Source organism: Panthera onca, chromosome B2 (genome assembly GCF_046562875.1).
Source record: "Panthera onca isolate mPanOnc1 chromosome B2, mPanOnc1 haplotype 2, whole genome shotgun sequence".
Lineage (NCBI taxonomy): Eukaryota > Metazoa > Chordata > Mammalia > Carnivora > Felidae > Panthera > Panthera onca.
In genome coordinates this window covers 32,238,718-32,266,232 of record NC_138343.1, presented here as the reverse complement: position 1 = coordinate 32,266,232, position 27,515 = coordinate 32,238,718, and the positions used below count along the sequence as shown (strand labels likewise).

Genomic DNA, 27,515 nt, shown 5'->3' with positions numbered 1-27,515 from the left:
CTGAGGCTCGCACAGCCAAGGGGACTTCAAGGCAATCAAACAGCTAATGGATCATTCCCATTCAACAGATGGGGGGGAAACTCGACTATCTAAGTGGCTGGTGAAGGTTGTACAGCTGGTAAGGTGTCCCCGTGTTGCAGATAAGGAAAGCTCAGGGCGGTGAAGGGATTTTCTCAGTGCCACACAGCTAGTAAGTGACAGAGTTGGGACCCAAGCTCAGGCCTGCCTGACCCCCAGAGCATCCCGGCTTAATTTTCCTTTTGCAGAAGGAATCTGGGAGGGGAATCTGCTCACTCATGAGTGTTGCTCAGCAGAGGGTGGTTCCTATGCCCTCACAGACCCTGCCTGGAACTCCTTTTCAGTGGTGGCTGGGAGGAGCTTCTCTCCATTGGGACAGGGACCCTACCAAGGCCTGTCCCTCCATTTAGATCTTTCCTTTGACTTCACCGTCCAGCGGGCCTGGTCCGGCTCCCTCCATCCTGAGCCAGGTGGGCCTCCATGCCCCAGGATGGGCCCTCTCTGAGCACCACCGTCTGTGGGCCACATGCAGGCGGCACCTGCCCTGATTCTTGCAGACTCCAGCACTAACCACCATGATGCATTAGCTCTCCCGTTGTCCCAACAGACAAAATGCACAGCAGGAGGGAAAGAAGTTAGACATCAGGGAGGACTTCCAGGTTGTCACAGATGGAAGATGCAGGGACCCCGGATGACAGACGTTGTGGAGTTCTTTAAAAGAGGAATATGCCGGGGCGCCTGGGTGGCTCAGTCGGTTAAGCATCTGACTTCGGCTCAGGTCATGATCTCGCGGCTCGTGAGTTTAAGCCCCGTGTCGGGCTCTGTGCTGACAGCTCAGAGCCTGGAGCCTGTTTCAGATTCTGTGTCTCCCTCTCTCTCGCTGAACCTCCCCCATTCATGCTCTGTCTCTCTCTGTCTCAAAAATAAATAAACATTAAAAAAAATTTTTTTTAAATAAAAAAAAAATAAATAAAAGAGGAATATGCCAGGCTGCCCGAGTAAAAACCCAAATTCAGGGGTTCCAAATTAATTAGCTTCCTTTGGCTTCTCCAGCTCCCTCCCCTTAGGGCCTGAATGATGGGATGGGAACTGGAAGGCTGCCTCCAGAACCTGTTCAGACCTCTGACCAGGGCACACCCAGCAGCTCACACTGTTCACATTCAGAGCCAATAAGAATGAGCATTTCCTGAACCTTATGACGGTCCCTCTATGCCTCCATCAATGCATTTGATCTTCAAGTGGCCCTAGGGAAGGGGCACTGCTATCATGTCCACCTAAAAGGCGAGGAAACCAAGGCCCAAGGCCTTTTCCAGAACTCTCCATCTTCCCAATGTCTGTTCATCCTTCAGGGCTCAGCTTAAGTGTCCCCCTCCCCAACAGGTCACACCAAGGACCTCTGCTCTCCGCGCGGCAGTCAATGCGCAAGGACCACCACCAGGCTCTCCAGGGCAACCTGCCACCTCCTAGCTCTCCACCTTGAATAGACAACTTCCCTAAACCTCAGTTCCCTTATCTGTCAAGTGGGGATAATGAAGTACCAACCATAGGGGATGGTGGTGAGCATTCACCAAGATGACAGACATCTCTGATGTACCCTTGACTCATGTCCAAGGCCCCAGCTTCCTGCAGCTCTGAGCTCTGGTAACGGGCTCTCTTGTCTTCATCCAGCTCCAGACTTGCTCGGCCAACAGAAGGGGGATCAGGAGGTTGGGTCTTGGAGACATGGAGTGCCGAGGGCTGAGGGCAGGGCCCAGCTGAGGCAGGCACCAAGGATACCCTGGCCCTGGCCATATAGGGACCAGGGTGGAGGGGACACCCAGCAGCTCATCTGTCAGGTGCTTGGTTGGTCATGGCCATGAGGTTAAGCCAAGTAGTTCCTATTTACCTCTTGGGGCCAGAGGGAGGGGGTGCCATCCTGTCTCAGCTTCCCCAGTGCATTCTGAGAGCCCAGGGAGTTACCTCCTGGCTTTGGGTCTAGTGGAGGAGGAGCTCAGTCTGGGTGACAAGGTGGGAAGGGGACTAAGAGAAGGATCAGGAACAATTTAAGGGTAACGTTTGGATTACTATTGCTGCGTAACAAATTATCCAAAACTTCGTAGCATGAAAAAACCACCACTTTATTTTGCTCAGTTTTATGAGTCGGGAATTTGGGAAAGGCCTGCTAGGCAGCTCTCACTTAGGGTCTCATATGATTGCTATCAGATGTTGGCTGGGGCTGGAGGCATCTGAAAGGCTCAGCTGGGCTGGCTGAGCAGGACAGTTCCCTCCCATGGCTGGGAGCTCAGCTGGGGTTGTGGATGAGGCTACTGCCATGTGGCCTCTCCAGCCACATTGGCAGTCTTAGGGTGGTCTGACTTCTCACACGGGCTCTGGCTTATCCCAGAGCAACTGTCCTAAGAGAAGCAGGAGGAACCTAGGTGGTCTTTTATAACATAGCTCCCACAGTCACAGAGCAGCACTTCCACTGTGTTTTATTGGGGGAAGCAGCCACAGCCCTCCCAGATTCAAGGGGAGAAGGACATAGGTCCCACCACTCCCTGGGAAGAGTGCCAAAGGACGTTGGGACCATGCTTTTTTTTTTTTTTTTTTTTTTTGAGAGAGAGAGAGAGCGTGCGTGCAAGTGTAAGCAATGAAGGGGCAGAGAGGGAGACAGAGGATCCAGAGTGGGTTCCAAGCTGATAGCAAAGAGTCCGATGCAGGGTTCAAACCCACGAACTGTGAGATCACGACCTGAGCCGAAGCCAGCTGCTTAACCAGCTGAGCTACCCAAGTGCCCCTATTCATTTTTTAATTTAAATTTTAGTTAACATACAGTGCAATATTGGTTTCAGAAGTAGACTCCAGTGATTCATCACTTACATGCAATACCCAGTGCTCATCACAAGTGTCCTCCTTAGTACCCATCACCCATCTCATCCTTCTCCCACCTACCTACCTCCCTCCCTCTGTCAACCCTCCGTTTGTTGTCTATCTTTAAGAGCCTCCTGTGGTTTCCTTCTCCACTTCTCTCCGCCTTCCCATGTATTCATCTGTTTTGTTTCTTAAAGGGACCATGCTTTTAAACTACTAGAGGTAACATCTCAGAATGGGTCTCTCCCTGTGCTAACTGGGACCTCACAGGTTATAGGCCCTGAGGGATAGCAAGAGACCTTAGGCCAGCACCCATCCTACAGATTTGAAGACTGGGGTCCTGGGAGTGCAGAGCTTGGCTCTCAGCATGTGCCTTGGTCCCATCCTGCCTGTCTCTGACAGTGAAGGTCAATGAGTGCTCAGGTCCTGAGGCCCAGGCCCAGTCAGGGACTTGGAGAGGCTAGTGGGGGAATGTGTATGTCCAAGGGGTATGTAAGTGTGTGCATGTGTGTGTACAAGCACTGGCATGTGTGGATGAACAGGGGAGGATCACTCCACCTACTTACTATTGTGCCTTGTTAGCAAACTCCCCTCTTCTAGGGACCCAGATTTTGCAGTGCAGTGGAAAAGGTGAGGCAGGACCATAGGGAGGAAAGGGCTTCAGGAGGAAGGGGCCAAGTCAAGAGTGTGTGCTGGGCAAGAAAGAGGCCTGTGGGGGTCAGAGGGGCTAGGACTCTGGTCCTAGGGTCTCGGGGTTCAGGGCTCCCAAGAAGCTGACAACAGCTAATCATCAGAAACCCTTGACAGTTTCCTGGCAGCACAGGGGAGCACCTGCTGGGAGAGGGTGGAGACTTGAGGGATCAGGGAGGCCTGGAGAAGCCTATGGTCCTCAGCCCCCACCCTGAGGCCAAGAGGTGAGACACCTCTTCAGTACCCTGCCTGTCCCCAAAGCTGCTCTAGGCCTCCAGTAGCCCATACAACAGTAGCCCAAGGCGAAGCAGCCAAGGCAGACCAGTGTCCCAGTGTGTGGCAGCCTGTCACCCAGTCTCTTTCATTGCCTCCAGGGCAGGGACTTGTCCACAGCCAGACTCCCGACAGGCTCTCAACAGACTTTTGTTGATTGAATGGGGAGTGGGTGCATGCTGGAGTTGGTGTGGGGCTGGGGTCTGCCCTGGCCCCTGGCCCTTGCTCCTTCGCTCAGCCTCCAGGCAGGGTGGCTGCTGCGGCCGCTCCCTAGCCCACTCCAGAGACCCACCCAGGTCCTCAGCCACTTCCCAGGCGGCAGACACGTTCGGCCCTACAGGCCTCTGGAAGGAGGCAGCTTATCAGAGAGGAAAGGACACTTTGTTCAGGCCTGGCCATCTGCCTGGGCTGGGGGCGCCTTGTTCAGGCCTGGCAGGCAGAGCAAGGCACTCCCTGTAGTCAGATCCCAGCAAACAGATGGGGATGGAAGGCCTGGAGAGGGCAGATTCACAAGGCTCTGTGCCCCAGGCCATGCCAGGACCTCGGGCCCCTCTCAGAGGTCCACTCAGGCCCTCCCTTCCCCTCTGCAATTCTACCTTCTCTCCATTTGTCTCCTACCTCTCTGACTCCTGATTACATTTTTCACTTACTCGCTCCATTCGTTCATTTAAGCAACATTTAAGGACGACTTGGAAGGTGCTAGTAAGGTTCTAGACCCTGGGGACATGGCAGCCAGCAAAACAGGCAACCATGCCTCATGAAGCTTACATCCCAGTTGAGAGACAATAAGCACAAAGATAAATGAAATATGCGATATGTTAGATGATGAAGATGCTCTGAAGAAAATAAAGCAGGGCAGGAGCACAGGGAGAGAGCCAGGTGCCGGGGACGAAGGGGAACAGATGATTTTTTTTTCAACATATGGTGGTTAAGAAATATCCCTCCCTCCCTCCCCCTGGGGCGCCTGGGTGGCTTAGTCGGTTGGGTGACCAACTTTGGCCCAGGTCATGATCTCACAGTTCATGAGCTCGAGCCCCGTGTCAGGCTCTGTGCTGACAGCTCAGAGCCTGGAGCCTGCTTCAGATTCTGCGTCTCCACCTTTCTCTGCCCCTCCCATGCTCATGCTCCGGCTCTCTCTGTCTCTCAATAATAAATAAAATGTTTAAAAAAAAAATTATTTTTTAAAGAAATATCCCCTGAGAAGGTGACAGCTAAGCAAAGACCTCAAGGATGTAAGGAAGTTCCTCACCTAAATTCCTCGAGGCAGGTCCTCCAAGGCATCGGGAATAGCAAATGCAAAGGCCCTGAAGCCAGAGCGGGATGATTTTGCGCAAGGCACAGCAAAGAGACCAGTGAGGCCCGAGCACATAGGGCAAGGAGGGCAGCAGGAGATGGGGTCAGAGACCGACAGACAGCCGGATGAGGAGGGGCCTTATAGGCCTGGGGAAAGGACTCTGGCTCACACTCAGGTGATAGAGAGCCAGTGCAGGGCTCCGTACAGAGGATTTACCTTTCAAAATAACAATAGCTCATGCTACATAGTGTCTAATATGTATCAGCCACTTTTCTAAACACCAAACATGTATTAGCCCATTTAATCCTAATAACCTTTATTAAAGATGAAGAAACTGACCAGAGAGAGTTCTCTACACACTAGATGTTAGTAGCACCCTCCTCCAACTGGTGACAAACCAAAAACGTCTCTGGACATTGCCAAATGGTTCCTGGCAGACAGCATTGCCCCCAACCCAGAACGACTACCCAAGTGTCCTCCTGTCCACCCCATCTGCCACTGTCCCAGCTCAGGCCCACACCCCTCTCACTATGACGATTGTGACAGCTTCCTAATTGGCCAGGCGGTCCCCTGTCCTCTCCACTCCATCCCCCACGGTGCATCTTGCCATACCACTCTCCCAGCTTTCAGTGATCTATGAATCCCAGTGCCCTGAGGATAAACGCCAAGCCATTTAGGATGGTATTCATGGTCCTATATAATCTGGCTCCTGCCTATCTCTCTGGCAATATCCTTGAACCCTCTCTTCCCACCGGCCCCCACCATTCAGTCTAGCAGCGTGTGTTGAGCCTACTGTGTGCCAGCCACCATGGTGGGCACTGCTGACAGGGAGACCAGACCCCTGCCTTCACTGTATATGTGTCCAGGGTTGGGGAGAGCAGGTGAACTCGCGGGTCCTGTTTGTCCCTGGCCAGGGAGATGTGAGCGCTCCAGGAGAAGAGGTGTTGGAGCTGAGCTGTACAGGATGGGCAGGAGTTGTCAAGAGGAAGCAGAGAAGACCCAGCAGTGGTGGGGCAGAAGCTTTGAGAGGATGGGGAAGATGTGTCTGTGATGTGGGGCCCCAGGAAAGGCCCTGAGAGAGCCGGTGTGAAGAGGGATGGATGGCGAGGAACAAAGGACTAAGCATGAACAGGTGGACCGAACAAGGAGGCCCAGGAGAGCAGTCCAGGGTGGTTCCGGGAGGTGGAAAGCAGGGTTGTGGTGCAGGCTGAACACCTTCCCCTCACCACAGGGTTCTCCTGGCAGGCATGCCCTTCCCCTCTTACTTTATCTAATTTCGCCTCCTCTTGCAAGCCCAAATCACAAATGGTTGCCACCTCCTTGAAGCCTTCTGTATTCCTCCCTGCTGGAATTACGATCTCCCTCCTCTGTGCTCTCCAAACCTGGTATTACAGGAATATTATCATCTGATTTTACGGCAGGGGTCCGATGTTACCCCACACTTCCGACTGTGAATTTCATGTAGGCAGGGAGGTGTCTTTTCTGCTTAAGTTTCTCCAAGATATAGTCCTTTACCTATTAATTATGCATCTTCTTTACAGCGATTTGTTTTTATATTTATTTTTGAGACAGAGAGGGAGAGAGAGAGAGCGCGAGCGAGGGAGAGCACACGAGTGGGGGAGGGGCAGAGAGAAAGGGGAGACAAGAGGATCCCAAGCGGCTCTGCGCTGACAGCAGAGAGCCCCCTTGCGGGGCTCGAACTCCCAAGCCGTGAGATCAAGCCCTGAGCCAAAGAGGGACGCTCAACCTACTGAGGCACCGAGGCGCCCCAGGGAGGTGTCTTTTATCCTTGGTCTCCAGATGAATTAAATCAAAACTGCCTTCAGCAGAGGTAGCCCGGACAGGCCTCGAGGCCTCAGGGAGCGGAAACACCCTGCGGTTCAGTGGCTCCCGCGCTGGCCCAGGTGCGCACGGTCGGCGCGCCGCGGGGCCTCCGGAAGGCAGGGGTGTCGTGGCCGGGCTGCATTTGCTGCGCCTCGGTGCGCGAACGCGCGGCCCGCGCCAACGGACTCCTCCCGCCCTAGCGCTGCAATCGCCCACACGTGACCGGGGCCGCCTCCTTGCCTTCCGCAGGCCCTTCCCGGATCCATGCCCGGGCCGCCCCTCTCCGCCCTCTGGGGCGGGGCTGGGAGGTGCCACCGCGGGAGCCACTGGCTGAGCACCGCACGGAGGTGCGGGCCAGGGGGCGCTCCCTGGTGAGAAAGACCCCCCCACACACCCCCACCCCCAGCGACGCCCAGGACCCTTGTAATAATTACAGCAGCCGGTGAGGCCACCTGCCTCACGACCTAAGTGGCCTCCCAGCTTCAGTCCCTGCCCCCTATAGTCTCTTCCCCCCTCAGCAGCCAAGGAAGACTTTTAAAAACTGTAAACCACATTGGGGCACCTGGGTGGCTCAGTTGGTTAAGCGGGGGACTTCAGCCCAGGTCATGATCTCATGGTTTGTGGGTTCAAGCCCGGAGTCGGGCTCTGTGCTGACAGCTCAGAGCCTGGAGCCTGCTTTGGATTCTGTGTCTTCCTCTCTCTCTGCCCCTTAAGCCACTCACATTCTGTCTCTGTCTCTCTCAAAAATAAATAAACGTTAAAAAATAAAATAAATAAAAATAAATAAATTATAAACTGTAAACCATATCATGTCACTCCTTGCTCTGACCAAATAAGCCCTAAAAACCCAGATGGGCAAAATACTTCCTTAACTCCTGACCTCACCTCTTACTCCCCCTCCCACTCACTCCTCTCAGGCTCAGCCACAAGGGTCACCTGTGCCTGCTCCTGCCTCAGGGCACTTGCACTTGCTGTTCCCCCTGCTGTAATGCCCTTTCCCCACCCCCACCCCCCCATGGCTCCCTCTTCCTCACTTCCTCCTGGCCCCTGCTTCTACGTGATCCCCTCAGAACTGCCTTTCCCATCCCAACACTCTTATCTAAAACAGCATCCCATTCCCCAGCTCCCAGGGTCATCTTTCTTCACAGTACTTGTCGCTCCCTAATGTGTTATCTGTTTATTGTCTCTCCTACTAGCAATATAATAAATGCTCAAAAAAAAAAGGTTTTGTACATCTTGTTCTGTGCTCTATTCCCCAGTGCCTACAATAGGAATGGGATGTAGTAGAAGCTTAATAAATATTTGTTCTGTGCCAAATAGCACTTCATTCGGCCCACAAGAGAAGCCCTGTGATTTGCCCATTGCGCAAATTGGAAACTGAGATTCAGAGGGGTATGGGACCTGTCACGTGAGCTTGCCAGCGCTGGAGTTGGGGCTCCAGGCTCCAACCCAGTGAGTCTCTCTTCTCTCCCTCTCTGTTCTCCATTTCATTTCCCACCTGGAAAAGAATACAGGTGGTTTCACCCTTCTCTTGTCCCAGGATAGGCAAGACTGACAACCAGTGACTCAGAGCCCAAGGCAGCATTCTCCTCAAAGGACCTGCCCAGGAGCCCACAGGAAGAGAGGCCCCGCCCCCCCCCCCCCCCCCCCAGCTCTCCAGGAAGGCAGGCCTAGCTTGACCTGACCACTTTTCCCTGGGACCATCTGTTCACCCCCTCCCCCAGTTACGTCCTCTCCCCTTCTTTTCAGCCACCTGTGGGCCCCCAAAATACCCTCAGAATAATCTGGGGGCTGCTTTTCTTACCTTTATCCCCCCAGAGATACAGCGAGATAGAGACAGTGACACAGAAAGAAAGTGTGGTGGGGGAGTGGCGGAGCACAAGTCAGAGATACACATGCAGAGACCGGAGAGAGACAGGAGAAGATGGGAAAGATGAGAAACCCAAAAGAGCAGAGACCTGACAAGTTCCAAAATAATGGCTCCACTCAAACCCGCAGGCCAACCCAGGGCCACTGCCAACCCAACAGGGCCTTTTGAGTGAATTAGAGAGATGCACCCTGGTCGAGTTCCAGAGCCCTCTGGCCCTTGAGCCAAGCACACTGGTACAGGGCCCAACCCACAGAGCAGTGCAGAGCAGCCCTCCCTTGCCGTCTGCCCAAGGAGGGAAGGCAAATTTCAATGACACCGGGTCCTCAGGTTTGACCCGCAGATGCGTCCATACAGTGGTCCCTGGAAGCCTCTCAGACACTTCAGGATCTCTCCCCATGGGCCATAAGCCTGAACCCAGCCCTCCGCACTTCCCCACTGGCCCTTCCCTAACAGCAGGTCCTTGGGCCATGTCACCCCTGCCTAAACCAGTCCCACCCACAGAAACCAGCCCAGGACTCCCAGGGGCCAGGACAAGGCCCTCATGCCTGTGCCAGTGCACAGACCCTCTTCTTGCTCGCATAGGCCACCTCCTAGCTTCAGAGACCTTCTTCTCTGTAGTTCATAGGAATTTCGCCCCCGCCCCCAGGGGGTGGGGGCTGACCCTCCCTCAGCAGAAACGGCAAGAGAGAAGCAGAGAGGGGAGCCATCACCTAAGAGTCTCCCATACTAAATCAAGATTCCTGCCGCCTCAATCCCCGGCAGCCATACCCTTGTGGGGACTGAGAAGGAAATGCTCCCTCCCCAGGAGCACAGGTGTCCTATGAGTCTATGCCTATGCTCACACAGGCAGCCAAGGAGCCTGAGCTGCCAGTGGGGACCCAGCCTACCCCAACCGAATGTGGGGCTGCCTGTGTACTCCACTGGCTGGCCCTACCCACAGGGCAACGGGGGAGGGCAGGAGCTCTGTCCTGCAGCGCTCTGGGCCCTGGGATTCCCCACTCAAGCCTGTGCATGGCCTGGAACAAGGTCATGGCCTGTTAGGATGGGGGAGGGAGAGGAAATATCCTCTCCGTGGGGTCCGTGAGGAGTGCTACATCTGTGCCGGGGGGAGATTGGGGGTCCAGGTGGAACCAGGGGACCCCCACAGGCCACTGTCTAAGGCCCCCACCCTTCCCCATAGCCAAGACTCTGGAGGAAATAATTAGGGCATAGGTGAGTCATAGGGTCACAAGGCTGCTTCCTGGCTGACTCAGGGGCAGTCAGATGGGCTTTTCCACCAGGATCTTCCCCAGCCCAGAGCCTGAGTCAAGGATTCCAGGTGAGCAACACCTCCTGGTATCCAAACTGGGCTTCGCCCTCCCTGATGCTGGATCCCTGAAAAGCCAGGTATGAGGGTGTGCCCTTCCATGGCCGGTAAGGGCACAGGATCGTGCACCCCCAACTCAAGCCTATCCTTGCTTCTGGGATTTAGAGTTGGGTCTTCTAGATGTCGGGACCTCCCTCTGACCAGGATCCCCAGAGGCACCTGGCAGTGAGCATGGCACAGAGGGGCCATGACCAGGGGCAGCAGGTTGAGGCCCTACCCCCCACCCCTGTAGCAGGGGCCCTCCGGCATCATCCCAGGGCCTCCTACCTGTCCCCCAGCCAGCCCTCCAAGCAGGTCCCCGTGGTCCCAGAGCCGCTTTCCTGGCTTTGTCCCTGTGCTGGTTGGGCAGGAAGTTCCTGCTGGAGAATTCCCGGATCCTCCCCATGAGGCCACAAGCCTGGCCTGGGAACTTAGGAGGGAGGGAAGTCAGGGATGCTCCTACTAACAGGGTCTGGTCTTGTGGGAGCAGGGGCTCTCCTGGCATTCTGGGCCACCAGTCCTTCCCCACCCCCAGGGCAGGTGCACCAAACCTCTTGCCCTCCAGCTCACATGCCCCACTGGGGCCCCTCCACTGGAACCCAGGACTCTGCAGTTGGGGCTGCCACACTGGGGACTAGACTGAGACCCTGGATAGCCTTGAGCTTGTGAGCTTGCTCCTAGCTTGAGGATGAGGCGGGGGGGGGGGGGGGGGGAGGGTTCCACACATAGCCAAGGAAGCCAAAAAGTCAAAGTGGGTTTTATTACTATCACAGGCCTGAGTCTGATGGGTAGGAACATTCTGCTGGGCAGGCCCACCCTGCAGACACATGGATTCCATTTATATCAAGACCCCTTGGCCCCAGGGGCTCCTTGGATGTGCGCTCAGAAGAGGAAGGCTAAAGCTGTATTCGGGTTGAAGGGATCCGGGAGCAGGGCAGACTCGGGGCCAGCACCAGCTTCACTCTGGAGGCCAGTTTCCCATCTCGTCCATCTCCTCCAGGAGCAGGTGCTAGGGGGCAGAAGTGGGTGAGAAAAGGTGCCTCAGCATCTTTGGGCTCTCCCTTCCTGCTCTGTACCCCCAGAACATTCCTTCATATCCCCAGAGATAAGCACCCTGAGGCCATGCCAGGCCCTCCCTCATATTCGCCCAGCTGGCCCCTAGTCCACCAGCCCTGAGCTACCTCCCTCCCACTGAATAAGGGACCCTTCTCCCTCCAACTTGGGGGGGATCCTTGGAAGCCCCAGAAGTCAGGCACCCCAGCGAACCTCTCCCTTCCCTCACCTCTGTCCTGGACACCACACCAAGGGGGGGCTGCACCCTTCCCTCCAGCCTAGGGTGGTGCTTCAGCTGCCTCAGCGCCCCTCCCCTAGGTCCCCAGCATTCCCCAAAGGCTGGGGGGCGGCTTCCTTCCCCCTCGGCTTGGTGTCCCTGAGGACAGATAAGGAGAGAGTGAGGGACGGTGATGAGGATAGGACCCTTGAAACACCCACAGGAGGAAGATATTCCTGGGGCAGCTCTGTCCCCAAAGTGAGGACTGAGCTGGGACCCAACTTGCCACCACCCAGAAACTCCCTAGGGCCCCCCAATTCTGCTCAGGCTACCCCCCTGGACTGTGGCCCCTGGCTCAGGGGTGGTTCTGGAAGGGAGAGGGAGGAGAAAGGGGCGGGAAGGGTGATGAGATCCCTTTAGTATGAAAAGGCGAAAGCAAGAGCCCCTGCCAGAGCTGACCAGCTGTGTACTTTAGGGTGAGATGCGCGGCCTTGTTCCCCACAGCACACAGGGGCTCCTGTAACTCAGGCATGCGGGCTTAGGACAGTGAGAGGGCTGCCCCTCAGTGCCTGGTGGGCATGCGCTTCTGGTATTCATTCCCCCAAGGAGGTAAGTCATATCCGTAACACTGGAGTGCCCTTGGCGGCTGGCAGGCAGCCCCTCTCCATCTTGTCTGATCCTTCCACCAGTGTCCCCTTCCTTACAGGAAGCCAAAGCCTGCATTCAAAGTCACAGAGCAAGTCAGTGCTGGAGCAGGGCTTCAGCTAAAGGCTTTGGCCTCTGAACCTGACTCTCTTTCCTTTACTTTCCCACAAAAGTAAACGACACAGACCATCAGGGGCCTATGTCCACCGAATGAAAGAACGGGTTGATGAATGAATGAAAATTAACTCAAAAAGGACATGGACACATTTTTTTCCACAACAGATTCATCCATGTGCACTCAGGAGAGTCTGGGACAGGCCTGACCTCGAAGGCCAGTGTCAAGGAAGGTGGGCAGTGGGTGGTCCTCGGTGTGACACAGACAGGTAACCTATATGTGTGTTTGTGGGAGTAAGTGTGGGCGTGAATGGGAGAGAAAGCAATATAATAAGGGCAACATTATGTGAATTACAGATGTACAAGGAAGACTTAAAGCCACCTAGACAAAACGCCTCATCGTACAGATGAGGAAACTGAGGCTCAGAGAGGGGAAGAGACTTGCCCAAGGCCACACAGCAAGTGAACGGCAAAGTTAAGACTCAAAAAAAAAAAAAAAATGGACTTTTAGGGGTGCCTGGGTGGCTCAGTCAGTTAAGTGTCCAACTTCATCTCAAGCATAATCTCATGGTTTGTGGATTTAAGCCCTGTGTCGGGCTCTGTGCTGATAGCTCGGAGCCTGGAGCCTGCTTTGGATTCTGTGCCTCCCTCTCTCTCTACCCCTCCCCCGCTTATACTCTTTCTCTTTTCTCTCTCAAAAATAAATAAACATTAAACAAATTTTTTTTAGTGGGGGCACCTAGGTGGCTCAGTTGGGTTAAGCGTCCAACTTTGGCTCAGGTCACGGTCTCATGGTTTGTGAGTTCAAGCCCCCTGTCAGACTCTGTGCTGACAGCTCAGACCCCGGAGCCTGCTTTGGATTCTGTGTCTTCCTCTCTCTCTCCGCCCCTCCCTCGCTGGCACTCTGTCTCTCTGTCTGTCTGTCTCTCTCTCTCAAAAAATGAATAAACATTAAAATTTATTTTTTTAATTTTAATGGATTTTGGGACTCTCTCTCTGATGAGACTGATGGAGAGAGACTGACGGAGAAGTGTGTGTATGCACAGGGCTTCAAGGTCCTACTCAGAAATACCACCACCAAGAAGGGATTGTGCCTTCCCTACCCAGACAGTGGGAGGCTGGAGTCAGGGCCAGGAGCCGATGGAGTGGGAGGCCCCGCTCTCTCTAGTGCCTTCACACAGGGGGTGATGGTCGGGACAGGCCAGGCCTACCTGGCCGTCCACAATGCCTGCCTCCTCCAGGGTGATCTCTGGCTGGGTCAGCAGCTCCCGGCCCTCATGACTGCCCATCTTCCAGAGGCGGGACTCCCGTTGTACTACCAAAAGCTTCTTTAACTCCGACTCCACGAAACCTGAGAGTCAGAGAGATGGGCATGGGACAGGCAGGCGGCTCCGGCTCTCCAGACCTCATCCCAGCCGTGTGCAGTCCCTGCTCACCCCCAGCCCCAGCCCTTATGTTTTCCATTAGCTGGAACCAGCCAGATACTACCCGCCCACCTCCCTGACTTTGCCAGCAAACTCACTTGCCAAGCGCTCCCTCCCACCTGCATGAGTGTGAGTTTCTTCCCCTCGTGGGGAGAGTGTGCAAGGGGCAGACATCTGCCTCCACTCTCCACCAGCCACAGACTCAAGAGCAAGGATCTGGAACTACCCAAACTGCCTAGGTTCAAATCCCAGCTCTGCCACCTACTACTGTGTGACCTTGGACAAGTTACTTAACCTCTCTGTGCCTCAGTTTCCTCACAACGAAATAGAGATTAAAATAGGACCTACCTCAGAGTTGCGAAGTGGTATTTCACGAAAAGTGCTCAGAAGGGGGTCTGGCCCATAGTAATGGCTATGTGAATGTCAACAATGATCATGTGATGTTATCATGTCATATCACTACCACTGAGTCATCTGTTCACAATGTCTGGGTAGCGCTGGGGCACCGTCAACAGCAGGGTGTGATGGGAAAATCGGGGATGGAGATGCCCACTGAACAAGTTAGAATTCTGGGTTGGGAGTGGGTGATGCTTCTGGAGCGCAAGCCATAGTCACAATCCCCACCTCACTGCCCCCCCAAACCTTGAGAAAGGAGGACTCTAGCTAGACCTAGCCTGCAGCTCCTGCTGAGCCACCCACTGGTCCCCCTGCAACCCCTTCTCCAGTGGTCATCTTAGGTCCTCTGGTACCACCTGGTGGTAAGAACTGGTATCACACCTATGAGTCAGGGCCAGAGTGGAGCCCCCTTGGCCTGAGGAGGGCAGGTTGGGCGCCACACTTACCCACTGTATCTGTTGACCTAAAAGTCTTATGCAGCGGTGACTGCAGGGTGACAATGCCTGGGACACAGACCTTGAATGAGCTGTCCTCTTCCTCCATTTCCTCTTCCTTGCCTTTCTCCTCATCAGGCAAGCCTTCCTTGAGAGGAAACTGAGGGCATGCCGGGCCACTGAGCAGGTGAGGATGACAGGGACCCAAGCGTGCAGCCCCACCCCCAGATAAAACAAAAAGCAGGAGGGAACCCACCAGGTTACGAGGGGTTTGCCCAAGCCCCAAATCCTGGGGCCCAGCCAAATGCGAGGAGGAGCCCCAACCAGGCTTCACCCACCCCCCACTGCCCCAGCCTGGTTCTACAGACCTTGGCGACAGCTGATTTCTGAAGCTGCTTGTACAAGGTGAGGAGGCGGCGGTTCCAAGGAGTTGTCCCCACCTTCGAAGAGGCCAGCCTGAGGTCTCCTATGAAGGTGCAGTGTCACTGACAGGCTGACAGGAACAAGGGGCAGCCCAGGTCCAGGCCCAGGCCCAGGCCAAGGAGGGCAAGGGCACTGAGCAGGCTGAAGTGAGGGGGAGCTTCCCTCATTTTCTTTAGCAAACACCTACTATGTGCTCAGCACAGTACCAGGCACTTTGCAAAAGACATTTCATTGACTCATTGCAACTGCCCTCTGAGATAGATACTGTTATGGTCTCATTCCTCTCAGATGAGGAAACTGAGACACAGAAGCGGGGAGCAACTTGCCACTATCACACGACTTGGCATAGGGGAATGGAATGGACTCCGATCCACGCAGCCTGCCCTCAGCATTCCCTCAGACTATCCTGTGTCCTTCCAGGCCCCACACCCCTGAGGAGTCTGAGGTACAGGATCTATTTCTGGCACTGGCCTGACACCTGTGGCCACCACACTCACCATCAAGCAGACACTCCTTCTCCTCCTCCCTGGTGAAGGTCTCGGGGCCGACCTCCAGTGGCCCCATGGCCCTCTGCAGGCATCCTTGCTCCAACTCCAAAGCTTGGGCAAAGTGGCCCCTGATCCCAAAGCATAGTCAGATGGGGGTAGCAGGTGGAGCCCAGACATGTGGCAAAGGCTCCCTAAACCCCCCAAAGTCCCCAAGGGCCCTCCTATAGGCCCTGCTCAGCCCCCTCCACCCTCCTGCCTCCAACAGTTCCCTGCTGGGCCTTTTGGGGTCCTCATCGTACAGGGGGCTATCTTCCCTTGAAGGTAGAGTGAGGAGGAAGGTGGGGAGCAGAGGGGGAGGTGGGCCCTTTCCTCACAGGGAGTGGTGCCAGGTCCACACGGGAGTGGGAATGAGGAGGGAGAGAGTGGGGAGGGAAGGCAGGGTGGAGTGAGGACCAGGAAGGAGCTGGGAAGCCATGGTGGCCTGGCTCACCTTGGCACTCTCTCATCCCAGTCCCCAGCCTGTCTTTCTTCTATCTTTGGCCTCCACCCACATCCCCTGACTGGTGGGAAGACCCACCCCATCTCTGCCCCCCGCCCAATACTCTCACCCCCAGGCTCCTTCCCATCCTTGATATATCTGTCCCTCCATCAACCCCCATGCCTTATTCCAGTCCTCTACCCATCTGAAGACCCACATTCCCGGGCCTTCCTCATTTGGGGTCCTCCCATATCCTTGCCCCAGTACCCCCATCCCAGGCTCCCGCCCGCCATCCACAGCCCGGTCCCTCACCTGTCTGAGGTCTCTGTATCCCCGGAGGCCTCCCCTACCGCCTCCTCCTTCTCTTCTTCCGTTTCCTCTTTTCCAGACAGGTTGCCCAGCACCTCCTGGCTTCTCCTGGGCAGGACAGGCTTCACCTCTACACCCTGGGCCCCCACCCTCAGGACTTCCATGGGGGTAGGGGTCTGGGCCCCTGTGTCCCCCATCCCTACCCCCAAGGGGTCCTGCCGTGGCAAGGCCACAGACAGCATGTAGGGTAGTGTGGTGGATGGCTTTGGCTCCTTCCTCCCCACCCCTCCATGGCGGTTCATCACCAATGGAGTGGCGGCTTGCTCTCTCAAGGGGCATGTCCGACTCCCTATCGGGGTCTTGTCAGAGCTCTTTGGGCTGCCCTTGTTCCCCACCAGGCTACGGAAAAAGCGGAACACGGAGGAACGGCCCAAAATTCGGGATTGACGGTTTGGAGCTGGGGCCTCCATCCCGAGAGAGACCCTGACTCGAAGGGTGGGGCCGTCACAGCCACCCCACCAACTGCTTAAGAACAGGAGGAGTTTTCAAATTAAAACTTCCAGTTGGAAACTTCCAAGAGTTCTAGAAGGCAAAGGCCGGGGGTGGCGGGGGGAGGGCAGGGGAGTGATGGGGAGCCTGGGAAGAAGACATGGTAGAGGGGATTCGTTGGGGGCAGAGAGGGCAGGAGGTCGATGAGGCAGGGGGAAAAGGTACGGGAAGGCAGACTGGAGGCTAATGAGGTGGCTAATGAGGCTCCAGAAGGCATGGGGGTGGGGAGCAGGCAGAGGAAGCTGGGGGTCCTTGGACTGGGAATGGGGCAGGGGCTTTTGGGGCCTCTGCACACAACTCTCTCCACCTGGCTTGTCTTTCAAATCCACTCCTCACAGCCAGATAGTGTCTATCCTCCCTCTTTTCTTGCCTCTCAGCATCCACTTGCACATCCTCAGGTGGTACCCACGCACCCCTGTTTTCATCTCTGTTTATTTGCCTGTCACCTTTAGGATTTCAAATCTCTAGAGACCACCAGGGTGCCTGTGTGCCCGTCTTAATTGCACATTGAATCTCAAGTTAGTATTATTATTTCCCACGACACCTATAGACTTGATTATAAACCCAGCTTAGTGACCCTGTGAGTTCCTTAAGCCCACTGGGCCTCAGTTTGTTCGTCTGTAAAACAGGTGCAGTGGACAGCGTCTACTTCCAAGAGTTATTGAAAAGATTCAGTAAGAGCACCTGAGTGGCCTGATGGGTTAGGCATCCAACTCTTGATTTCGGTTCAGGTCATGATCTCACAGTAGTGAGATGCAGCCCCACATTGGGCTCCACGCTGAGTGTGCAGCCTGCTTAAGATTCTTTCTCTCCTTCACCCTCTGTCTCTCCCCTGCTTGCGTGTGAGTGTGTGTGTGTGTGCACGCGCGTGCATGCACACCCCCCCAAATAAATTAATAAAGCTAGTACCATACTGTTTAAAAAAAAAAAAAAAGATTCAATGAGAGAATGGTAACTAAAGTGCAAGGCACACTGTGGTGCTTAAGCCATCCTGCCTTTTTTATTGGTATTGATTCATGAAAGAGGGTAAAGATCAAAGACCGGGACTGGGAATCAGAAGTGGGAGAAGGGGAGCCTTGCCACCTGACCGGGGCCAAGTGTAAAGGGTGGAGCACCTCCTCTGCGGACTAGCCCAGACCGACCCCCAGGCTATAGGCCCTTCATCAGCATCCGGCGGCCACACAGCGACTTCCTCTAGAGGGAGCTAATTGGAGCCGGGAAGAGCCGGCACGTCTAGGATCCGGGCAGCCTCGCGGGTCCCTAGGGCCAAGCTGGGGCAAGCAGAAGCCGCGTCCAGACATCGGGACTGTACTGACGCCTGTTCCAGGAAGCTGGGCCTGGGCACCCGACCCCCAGGAGAAGCCGCTGGCCCCTCAGGATCTCTGGCCTCGGCCCTGTGAGCCATCCCGGGCCTGGGTGAGGGTCCTGGCAGGTAAGGTGGGAGGGTCTTGCCCATCCTCCCGGCTTTCGGCAGCCCCAGGCCCAGGGGGTACAAGGAGCCTGCAGGCAGCCAGGTGGGGACAGGGAGGCCTGGAGACTTGCCTGGGCAGCTCCGCCAATGTCTGCTGGGGGCCTGATCCAGCCGGGGCTCCCTCTGGCTTCCCCTCAGACAGCTCCCCCATTGCCCTTCCTGTCAAATCGGGTGCCAAAGAACCAGGTCCTTTAGCAGTCTGGGGCGGGGTGGGGTGGGGGGTGGAAGTGGAGATCGGAGCCAAGGTCAAGGTCAGGGAGAGAACTTTCCTGGTGCTTCCTGCTGCCCTAGGAGCCCTAGACTGGGTCTGCAGCCCAACCAGGCATCTCCCCCTGGGGAATATTCTAAGCCCAGCAAGTAGAGAGCAATGGACTCCCCTTACCAGGAAGTCAGGCCACTTGGATGAGGGCAAGGGTAGGCCCAGGTCGGCATAGGCCTCTGGCCCTGGGGGCCATTCTGATGTTTCACCTACTCCCCAGCAGTGAGCCCCTGGGGTAGCGGCAGAGAGAGTTGGTGGTGCAATCAGCAATCTCCTGTCCTGCTGTCCTGGGGGTTCCAGGTTTTGTTCAGGGACCAGGGGAGAGGGAACGGCATCTTCCGGAAGGAGCAGGGATGGGGGCGTGCCAGGCAAAGATCTGTTTCAAGCTGGCGCCCAGGGACAGAGGAAGGGAGGGTCGGGCTTCTCCCTATCCCTGCCCCCAGTAAGTGGAGGGGTGGAGAGCCTTCCTCCACACCTTCCGGAGAGCTCTTGCCTTGGGGCACTTTCGAAAATGGCCCCAGGCCCGAGAGGCAGGAGGATAGGGCGGGGAGGAGGGTAGTCAGGTCCTCCCTGGGAGGAGGAGGTGGCTGTGCTCGGCCCAGGGTGGGACCGGGCCTTCCCCCGAGGTAGGAGGAAGGCCACTTCCCCCAAAGAGTGATGGAGGCAGCTTTGGGGTGGGTATGAAGGGGTGAGAACTGAAAGTGAAACAGCTCACGTCCAGGAAATACTCCCTCTGTTGCGGGTTCACAGAGCAGATCAGGGCTGTGGCCAGGATTGAGCAAAGAGGAAAACTGGGGCCAGGGACAGGACAGCAGGTATGTGGTGGGGGTACATGTCAGGTGGGGGGCGGGGTGGGAGAGCTGTGGAGAAGACTTCCTCAGCTCACGGCAAGGCAGGAATGGGAAGAGCCAAGGTAGGATGTAAACAGGTGATCTTGTCTTGAAAGGGTACCCTCTGAGGTCCACAAACTGGAAAGTAAATCTTATGCGAGTATTGAGCGTATGAACTCATGGAAATTCAGATTACCACCCTGACTCCCTGAGTGGCTATGTGGTCTCGGGCCCCAACTTCTTGGTGCCTCACTTTTCCCACCTGTAAAAGGGGCATGATGATGCTTACCTTGCTGGGTTAATGTGCATTTTCAGTGTCTGACACCCCTGGGGGAGCAGTAGAAGTATACCATAGGTGCTCAGGAAGTGTTCGTAGCTAACAGGCCTGAGTTGGAAAACAGGGGTGCACTGACCAGCCAAGGGGAAGTGGGACCTCCGAGCACAAGTTTCACGGGTCATTGGCTAGAAGGTGGTAATCCTGTGGTAAGGGTGTGCTAGAGAGGGTGCAGGAGGCCCCAGGAGCAGCAGAAGGAACCCCAGCCTCTGCAACCAGCCTCATTTACCCAGGAGCGAGGTGGAAGAGGACTTGAGACCCACGAGGGCACTACTCCAACCACCCCTCCCCAGGGACCTGGCTTCGGGGTCCAGGTCCCTAGGTACAAATCCTGACTGCCTTGCCTTTCTTGCTCTCTCTTGCTAGTGAAATGCTCAGTAAGTTCTGATTCTGCCGACAGACTCCACAGGGACCCAAGGTGGTGAAATGAGACTTGGCTGGAGCTAGGATGGAGGGGTCTTTTGGGGGAGTGGGGGACCCTCCCCCTCATCAACAGCCCCTGCCCGTCCCCATCTCTGCTGTCTCTCACTCGTCCCCACAGGCTAGCGCTGCCCTCCACTGGGACCTGAGAAATGGCATCCGGGCAAGGCCCAGGTCCTCCCAGGCAGGAGTGTGAAGAGCCTGCCCCGTCTGCTACTTCTGGTAAGGGTCTTTCTGCCCTCCTCCCCCATCCCACAGCCACCAGGGCTGTCTGAGAGGATGGAGAGAGCAGGAGTGGACAGGGCCAGGCCAGACTTACAGGCAGGCTCTCCTGCCCCCGTTCACTCACCTTGGGTAAAGCAGAAAGCATCTCCCCACCCAGTGCCGGTGTGTGCAGGTGACCTCAGAAGCTGGAGTGCAGTCCAGGTTAAGCCCTGGGAGTGGGGAGGAGTCTGGGCCTGGGGTTGGGGGGCAGAGGCTAGGAGAGGCCTGGGAGTGAGCATGAGGTGGGCACCACGCCATCTCAAGGGAGAGGCAGGAGGGGGGTGAGGAGAAGAATGAAGAGTGGGGCGTGGCTATTCTATTCCTACCGTAGGAGAAAGAAGGAAGTTCCTAGGCTTATCACCCCGGCAGCCCTGCTGACTGGTGAAAGCGATTGTTATGACTTTGGGGAGGAAGTAAGATGGCTGCCTTTCTTCCCTTTTCCAAGGGGACCATCAAAGGGCTGCGATTCCCAGCCCACTACAGACTGCTCCCTGGGCTTTGGGTTCAGTCCCCTGTATGTCACCGTGTCCCTATGTAACTCTTCTGGACCCAAAGCTGCAATTCTAAATTTTGTTTCCCACATTCCCCGAGCCATAAGGGCTACCCAGCCTGTACACACTAAAACTCAGGGGCCCACATGCCTGGGATTATGTCCTGGCTCCACTGCTCATTCTTGACTGTGTGACCTTGTACAAGTTATGTAAACACCCCGTGCCTCAGCTCCCCACCTGTACACTGGGGTGTTCGTCTGCTTCACAAGGCTATTATGAGGCTTCAGTGAAACGTGCTAGAAAAATATCCTATACGCGATAAGCACTAGTTGTTAACTAAGGGCTGGAGTAGGGACACTTCTGTTCACGGGTGAGGACAGCCGAGGCCTTGAGGAAGAAAGACCCATCCACAAAGCATGGGGCCGTCCAGCCCTTCCTCCCTGACTCCTGGCTTTGATCCTCAGAGGAGCAGGTAGCCCGGGACACCGAGGAGGTTTTCCGCAGCTATGTTTTTCACCGTTATCAGCAGGAGCAGGAGGCTGAGGGGGCAGCTGCGCCTACTGACCCAGAAATAGTCACATTGCCCCTAGAACCTAGCAGGTGAGCAATGGCCCTCTGGGCCCACGGGGATATCTTCAGGGAGGCGGAGGCTCACATGGGGCTGCTGTGCAGGTCCTGGGAACTGGGGAGACCCTTTTTATTTGGGGCTCCCCCTGCCCCTGCCCCCCCCCCCCCCAACCGATCACGGATCTTGGACCCTTTATAGAATATGCCTGTCCTGTGATCCTGTGCTCTGCCCTCATGTCTAAGAACACGGTCAGGAATTTCCAAGGAGGGGTCCACAAGGCCAGGGGCATCTTGGGCAGAACCCCTTCTCCCCGAGTCCAGGCCCCAGCCCTGCCCACCCTCTGCCTGCTCACCTACCTGCCTCTTTTCTCCAGCACCATGGGGCAGGTGGGTCGGCAGCTCGCTATCATTGGGGACAACATCAACCAGCGCTATGATTCAGAGTTCCAGGCCATGCTGCAGCGCCTGCAACCGACAGCAGAGAACGCCTATGAACTTTTCACCAAGATTGCCTCGAGGTAGCCCTGGCCCCGGCCTCTGTGCTGTGCTGTCACCCCCGCACTGTGCCCTGCCAGTGGGATGGGAGATACACGCTTCTCTGTCAGTGTCAAGAGACATGTGCACCACCCCTTGTCTGCTGTTGACTCACACATGGCCTCGGGCCCTGTCTTTCTCTCTCTGGGCCCCAGACTGCTCCTCTTTGGTATACAAGCTCACAGCTCTTGTGAGCTTGGGCACTCGGGACTGTACCAGATAGATCAGGACTATAGAGATGCCGGAGTAGGGATGTCCCCAGAGCTCCCCAGCCCAGCTGAGACACAGCTGGCCTTCTGATCTGGAACCATATTTCATACCAAAAATGGTCAGATTGCTAATGTCCTGGAAATGGCTTCCCTTTGCTACAGGGTGGCGTCTGAAAGGCCATCTGGTGTGGTTAGAGAGCCCACATGCCTGGGTCAAATCTCAGCTTTGCCACTTACTGGCTTTGTGAATCTATGGCCCTCAGTCCCCACGTCTGTAAAATAGAGGAAAGACGCTTAGAACAGTGTCCGGACTTAAAGGTGTCATCTGCTGTTACGTCTGGGTTAGGAGTCAGCGTCGAGGTGACTGAAGCTGGGGTGAAGGTAGGAGGAGGCGACTGATCTAGGATTAGCGCCCAGAGCTGAAACATCCTGCCCCTGTCCTTCGAGGCCTCCCCCACTCCACTCTGATTCCAGGTCCTGTCCTAACCTCCTCTTTGTCCTTTTCTCTCTGCCGTCTCTCGGGCTGCCAGGCCAGCAGCAACACCCACAGGTAATCTCCCTGCTGCTTCCGTCCGCTTGCTCTGCCCTCACTGCTCTCTGCCCCTCTGCACTTGCGGCGCTGGGGCCACAACCTGGCGGCAGCACCCCGCTCAGACGCCCTCTGAGTTTCCTCCTTTCACAGAGATGCAGGTTCTTCCCAAACTGAGGCCAGGCTGGGGCAACCTCTGCCACCTTGAGTCACAGCTAAGCCATTTTGCTTTCCAGCTGGGAGTGGGGGGGGTTGCCACCGGACGGTGGGAGAGGAGAAGCAGGCTGAAGGGCCCTCTGGGGGTCTCCACTGACGATATCAACACTCTACCTGCAGTCTATTTGAGAGCGGCATCAACTGGGGCCGAGTGGTGGCTCTCCTGGGCTTTGGCTACCGCCTGGCTCTACACATCTACCAGCACGGCCTGACCGGCTTCCTGGGCCAGGTGACCAAACTGGTGGTCGACGTCATGCTGCGTCACTGCATTGCCCGGTGGATTGCGCAGAGGGGCGGCTGGGTAAGTGCCCAAGTGTCGGCAGCCTCCTCCCTGCTGCTGGGGCTGCCTCTCTCCCAGCCCCACCCCAGCCCTGGAGTGCCTGTATGTGCCGTCAGCCCTCTATCTCTGTCTCTTGGCAGGTGGCAGCCCTGAACTTGGGAAATGGCCCCATCGTGAACGTGCTGATAGTTCTGTCTGTGGTTCTGTTGGGCCAGTTTGTGGTACGAAGATTCTTCAAATCATGACTCCCAGAGGGGCCCTTTGGGGTCCTAGCTGAGACCCCTGCCTGGGCTTCAGCCAAGCCGTCTCCCATCCCCCCCTTCTCTACAGGGGTCCCCCCTCAAGAATACAGAAGCTTTAGCAAGTGGACACTCCAGCTTTGGGAGGGCCCCTGCATGGGGGTCAGTTAGGCTGCCAGGGGTGCCCCAACATTGCATGGTGCTAATGGGCCCCCTCTCTGGGCCCCATCCTGTCAGAGAGGGGCTATAGCCTTCTTCCTCAGCTCTCTGGGACACCCTCAGCCCTATCTATTGGGCACTGGGGAGATTCACATCTTGGGGAAGCAAGAGGCTAAGAGTCACTCTCCCCTCAAAATTTTTAATGGTTATATCTTTATGTAATACCCTTGGAAGGACCCTCCCCCCACCCATTCCCACCACTCTCCCCACGCCAGGAAGTCTGGGTGTGGGAGTTAGTAGACCCTGTGTTCCCCAGGATTCAGCTAGGTGTTCTAGAAGGTCAGAGCTTGATTGCTGGGCCTGGAGCCCAGCCCTGGCCCTTCCTAAGCTCTCCCGCTGCTCCACTCCCCCCCCACCCCATATCACCGTTGCAGTGGACTCTCAGGGATTCTGGGCCTCAGTGTGGGGTAGAGATGGAGTTGGGGGTGCAGACCAGAGCTGTCAGAACCTCATCAGCAGCCCCCAAGCCCCCCTCCCAAGATCCTCAGTTCTCTCCCCTCCCCTCACATATTACCACTTAAACCCAACCTATTCACTACAAGTGAAGCCCACCCTGCCCCCATCACTCCAAATAAGGAAGGAGGGGTCTTGGATAAGTGGAGTGCTGAGGTTCCCTCCTTGCCCAGACTACAGAATTTAGGACTGGTTTGTTATTGTCAGGGAAAGGGGGTAAGGAACTCGTCTTGAGGTTTCTGAGAAAAGAGTTGTTAATGCCACTAGGAACCCTGGGGTTGGGATCTTCCCTCACGGCCTGGGCACAGTGTAATCCGGGGGTGTGGATGGGGAAACTGTGAATACTTGAACTCTACACCCCCCTGACCCCCCACTCTCCACACTCCTCACCTGCCTAAGCCCCTCCTGTGGGTGGGGTGGGAATGCCTTGTCTATCTTGCACAGTCTAGGGGTTTGGGGGTAGATTAAGCCAAATGCAGGGAGGGGATGCAGACGGAACCCACTGGCCAGCCCCCACCTTCTGAGTGTGTCTGAAATAAACTGCAATCTCTGATTCCCATTTGGTAATTTTTATATCCTCTGCTACCCGTCCCTCCGCCAGGCTGGATTGGGGGAGCCTGGGCGAGCCTCGCATTTACCTGGTTTATTACTGGATAAAAGCTCATATTAGGCCTCCAGAATCAGGTAGAGGGCTGGGTGTGGTTTTCCCAGGTCCCAGCCCCCTACAAGGCCTAGGCCCCTCCCCACCTTTTCTAGCCCCTTCTCCAGGCACTTCTCATCTCTTTGTGTCCCAGGCAAGTTTCCCACCCTTTAGGAAGTTGGGAGACTCCAAGTTGCTGGGCTCTGGCTGGTAGAGCCTCTGGCATATGCCTGGGGACTCCTAGAGGCCACCTTAGGCTTGCTTTGAATGCCTCTCCCTGGGGCCTCCATCCATGCTGGCCCAAAAAGCCCTTCACCCCCACACCTGGCTCTGCCTGGGACACAGTGTCCCAGTCCTCTCTTCCCCATGTCCCCCACAACCAGCACACACAGGGCTTTTGATTCCAGGAATTTTGTGCTACATAGGAGTCCCTATGGGAAAAGGCAGCTAGGAGTAATAAAAATAACAAGCACGGGGGCGTTCAAATGTTCCAAAGTCTTTCCAGTCCTGGGCACCCTGGTCTGTGTTTCTGACACCTTTCCAAAATGGTCACGTGCAAGTCCTAAAGGATTTAGGGGCTTCACTTGCACTCCCTGAGGGGGTCTTGCCAATCCCCTCTCCCTTCGGACTTGGTCTTCAAACAGTCCAAGTACAGACTGCACCCTTGGATATCCCGCCCCCCCTGCAGCTGGAAGGGTGGTGGCTACAAAGCAGCCTGCAATCTGCAGGGAAAGTTCACAGACAACCTACACCGAACACATACTACGAGCCAAGCCTTATGCGGAGAATTTATCATCCACGCCCAATCAGTAGGTTTTATAGCTGGTGACCTGGGGGATTGGGAGGTGGGGCTGGGGCTTTAAACTCCCAACTTTACAGTTATATAAAGGAAACTGAGGTACCTGCCCAGAGTCACCAGGTAGAACGGGCGGGAGCTGGCACTTGCCACCAGGGTACTGGCTCGAAGTTTTACGTAGAAGCCGACCAGGTGGGGAACGGGGCCGTTGGTCTGCAGCACAGGCCCGCCAAGGGGTCAGCGGGGAGGGGGTATATCCTTCCCCTGCAGCCGCCGCACCACCGCCCCAGGGCTCAGAAGACCGTGGAGGTGGGCGGGCTGCCCGGATTCAAGATGGCCGTCGCCGCACCGAGCACGCCAGCGTGCCCTCTGGTGGGCGGGGCCCCCGGGCGCACCTCCCCACTGGGTTTTGAGAACCGCTGGAAGACTTTCATTGGAAGAAGGCGGGCTGGCAGTGGCGCGAGCTGCGGTGGTCTCTGCCCCTGTAAGGAAGGAGTTGGAATTCTATCCTGTAAGGCATGAGGAGCCCCAAAACGTTTGGCTGGAGTCTACCCTGGTCCCCTCCACTCCACCCTTTATTCCGCCAGAATGAAGTTTCCAAAACCGAAATCTAAGTGCATTCCGGGGTTGCCGAAAGGAAGGCGTGAGAAGTTGGGAGGCATAGGATAAGGCAGGGGTTTATGGGGGTGCAGGGGAGCAGATGGATTCCGCAGGTATTAAGGAAGTTAAATTCTCAAAATGGTGGTTCTTCTGAAATCGTAGCTTCGTTTCCATCAAAGAGGTACCTGAGTCTTTGGGGCCAGTGATTTGGGGCAGTCCAGCCCCGGGAGAGAAGCGTGTTTGGGTGTCCTCTGCTCAGTTGTGCGGTGTGGGTATGAAATCCACCTTGCCTTGTACCCAGCATCTCCCTGCCTCCCCGCCCCACCCCACAGTTTACCTTCATGTGTCTGCTAGTTTACCTCGTCTGAAAAAAGTTTATTTCAGGTCACTAGATGTCCATCCAGACAAAATCCTTCCTTTGCCCAAACCACTCAGTGAACTGAATAAGTTTTTATGACCTAACCATCTGAATAGCTTTGAAATAAATTAAAATTAATTCATTAATTAAAATAAAACCACCACCATATCCTGCTCCAGTTGTACCCACCTCAGATGTAAAGGCCCCGATCAAAGACACTTGTAAAATATGGATTTAATTCAATCTCTAATCCTGTGTGTGTGTGTGTGTGTGCGTGCGTGCGTGCGCGCGCGCGCGCGCCTGACAGAGAGGGAGAGATGGAATGGAGTTACCAAAGATTGCTGGAAGTGTCCAAAGGTCAGGAACCAGAAAACCAGCAAACCCAGCTTCTGGGGCATGTTCACCAATTGCTGGACATGTTAAAAAGGTAAACACCAGACTATGGCATATCAAAGATGAGGGGGAGGGGAAATTCAGCCCACCGGATAATAAGGGAACAAAAAGCAGTGATCTGGCCTATTGAGCATAGGACAGGTAGCAGATCCCCAGCAAACTGTATGAATGATCCAGTAGAGGGGCAGCGTCACAAGACCAAGGTCAGGTGATGAACTAATATGAGCAGAAAACAGACTTTTCTGAGAAAGTCACTTAATAGCTGAAGGGGCTAAAGCCACAGAATCTCCCTCCACCTGGAGTATGGGATTTGGCAACCAAATGGAGGGGAGAGCATGAAGGTGTGCAAGTGACATCTGGAGAGTAACATTTGAGTAGGCGTCCATTGTTGAAATCAACATGCAAATCAGAAGAACTCTCTGCTCCACTTATCTCAACTCTTGCTTTGCAATCTTGGAATCATTCCTGGTGCCTAATGCTTCAACTTTTCCCAGCTTTGTCTAAGAACACAGCAGGAAGACAGTTCTTTAAAGTTGCCTGCTTCATCACATCACACAGTGAAACTACTTCGCAACATTCAGACTTCTGTGATGATTGGCCCCACACAGGCTGCACTCACCAACCTTCTCATGTTTGGATCTGACCCCTTTCTCACCTGACCTCTGACTTTACTGAGAGCAACTTCTCCAATTCATGTCTAGCAGGCAGTGAGGCTTCCT

General features: G+C 55.5%; 2 protein-coding genes across 5 annotated transcripts; one reads left to right on the top strand and one right to left on the bottom strand.

Annotated features, from left to right (window-relative positions):
- Positions 1–10,905: 10,905 nt before the first annotated feature.
- Positions 10,906–17,580, bottom strand: LOC132666935 (gametogenetin-binding protein 1-like). 3 transcript variants are annotated; one of them, XM_060615213.3, is made up of 7 exons: positions 16,149–17,580; positions 15,368–15,486; positions 14,816–14,913; positions 14,460–14,607; positions 13,405–13,544; positions 11,447–11,593; positions 10,906–11,173 (listed from the first exon to the last, which is right to left on the bottom strand). In XM_060615213.3, the coding sequence occupies exons 1-7, from the start codon at positions 16,613–16,615 to the stop codon at positions 11,123–11,125; spliced, it is 1,170 nt and encodes a 389-aa protein (XP_060471196.2). In that variant the 5' UTR covers positions 16,616–17,580; the 3' UTR covers positions 10,906–11,122. The 3 variants fall into 3 exon arrangements, with proteins under 3 accessions (XP_060471196.2, XP_060471197.2, XP_060471198.2); XM_060615214.3 differs by lacking the exon at positions 11,447–11,593; XM_060615215.3 differs by lacking the exons at positions 11,447–11,593; positions 13,405–13,544.
- Positions 17,581–18,013: 433 nt separating this feature from the next.
- Positions 18,014–24,568, top strand: BAK1 (BCL2 antagonist/killer 1). Of its 2 annotated transcripts, none has more exons than XM_081795734.1 (6): positions 18,014–18,126; positions 20,130–20,230; positions 21,228–21,363; positions 21,705–21,848; positions 22,939–23,119; positions 23,239–24,568. In XM_081795734.1, exons 2-6 carry the CDS (start codon positions 20,161–20,163, stop codon positions 23,341–23,343), a joined length of 636 nt encoding a protein of 211 aa, XP_081651860.1. In that variant the 5' UTR covers positions 18,014–18,126; positions 20,130–20,160; the 3' UTR covers positions 23,344–24,568. The 2 variants fall into 2 exon arrangements, with proteins under 2 accessions (XP_081651860.1, XP_060471199.1); XM_060615216.3 differs by lacking the exon at positions 18,014–18,126 and adding an exon at positions 19,138–19,239.
- Positions 24,569–27,515: the final 2,947 nt, after the last annotated feature.

Excerpts from the sequence above, each read along its gene's own strand:
- LOC132666935 (XM_060615213.3), bottom strand. The coding sequence starts at position 16,615 with ATGGAGGCCCCAGCTCCAAACCGTCAATCCCGAATTTTGGGCCGTTCC. Across the intron at positions 14,608-14,815 it reads AGAAATCAGCTGTCGCCAAG|TTTCCTCTCAAGGAAGGCTT; the intron begins GTCTGTAGAACC and ends GCATGCCCTCAG. Across the intron at positions 13,545-14,459 it reads TAGGTCAACAGATACAGTGG|GTTTCGTGGAGTCGGAGTTA; the intron begins GTAAGTGTGGCG and ends TCTGACTCTCAG.
- BAK1 (XM_081795734.1), top strand. The coding sequence starts at position 20,161 with ATGGCATCCGGGCAAGGCCCAGGTCCTCCCAGGCAGGAGTGTGAAGAG. Across the intron at positions 20,231-21,227 it reads TGCCCCGTCTGCTACTTCTG|AGGAGCAGGTAGCCCGGGAC; the intron begins GTAAGGGTCTTT and ends TTTGATCCTCAG. Across the intron at positions 21,849-22,938 it reads TTCACCAAGATTGCCTCGAG|TCTATTTGAGAGCGGCATCA; the intron begins GTAGCCCTGGCC and ends CTCTACCTGCAG.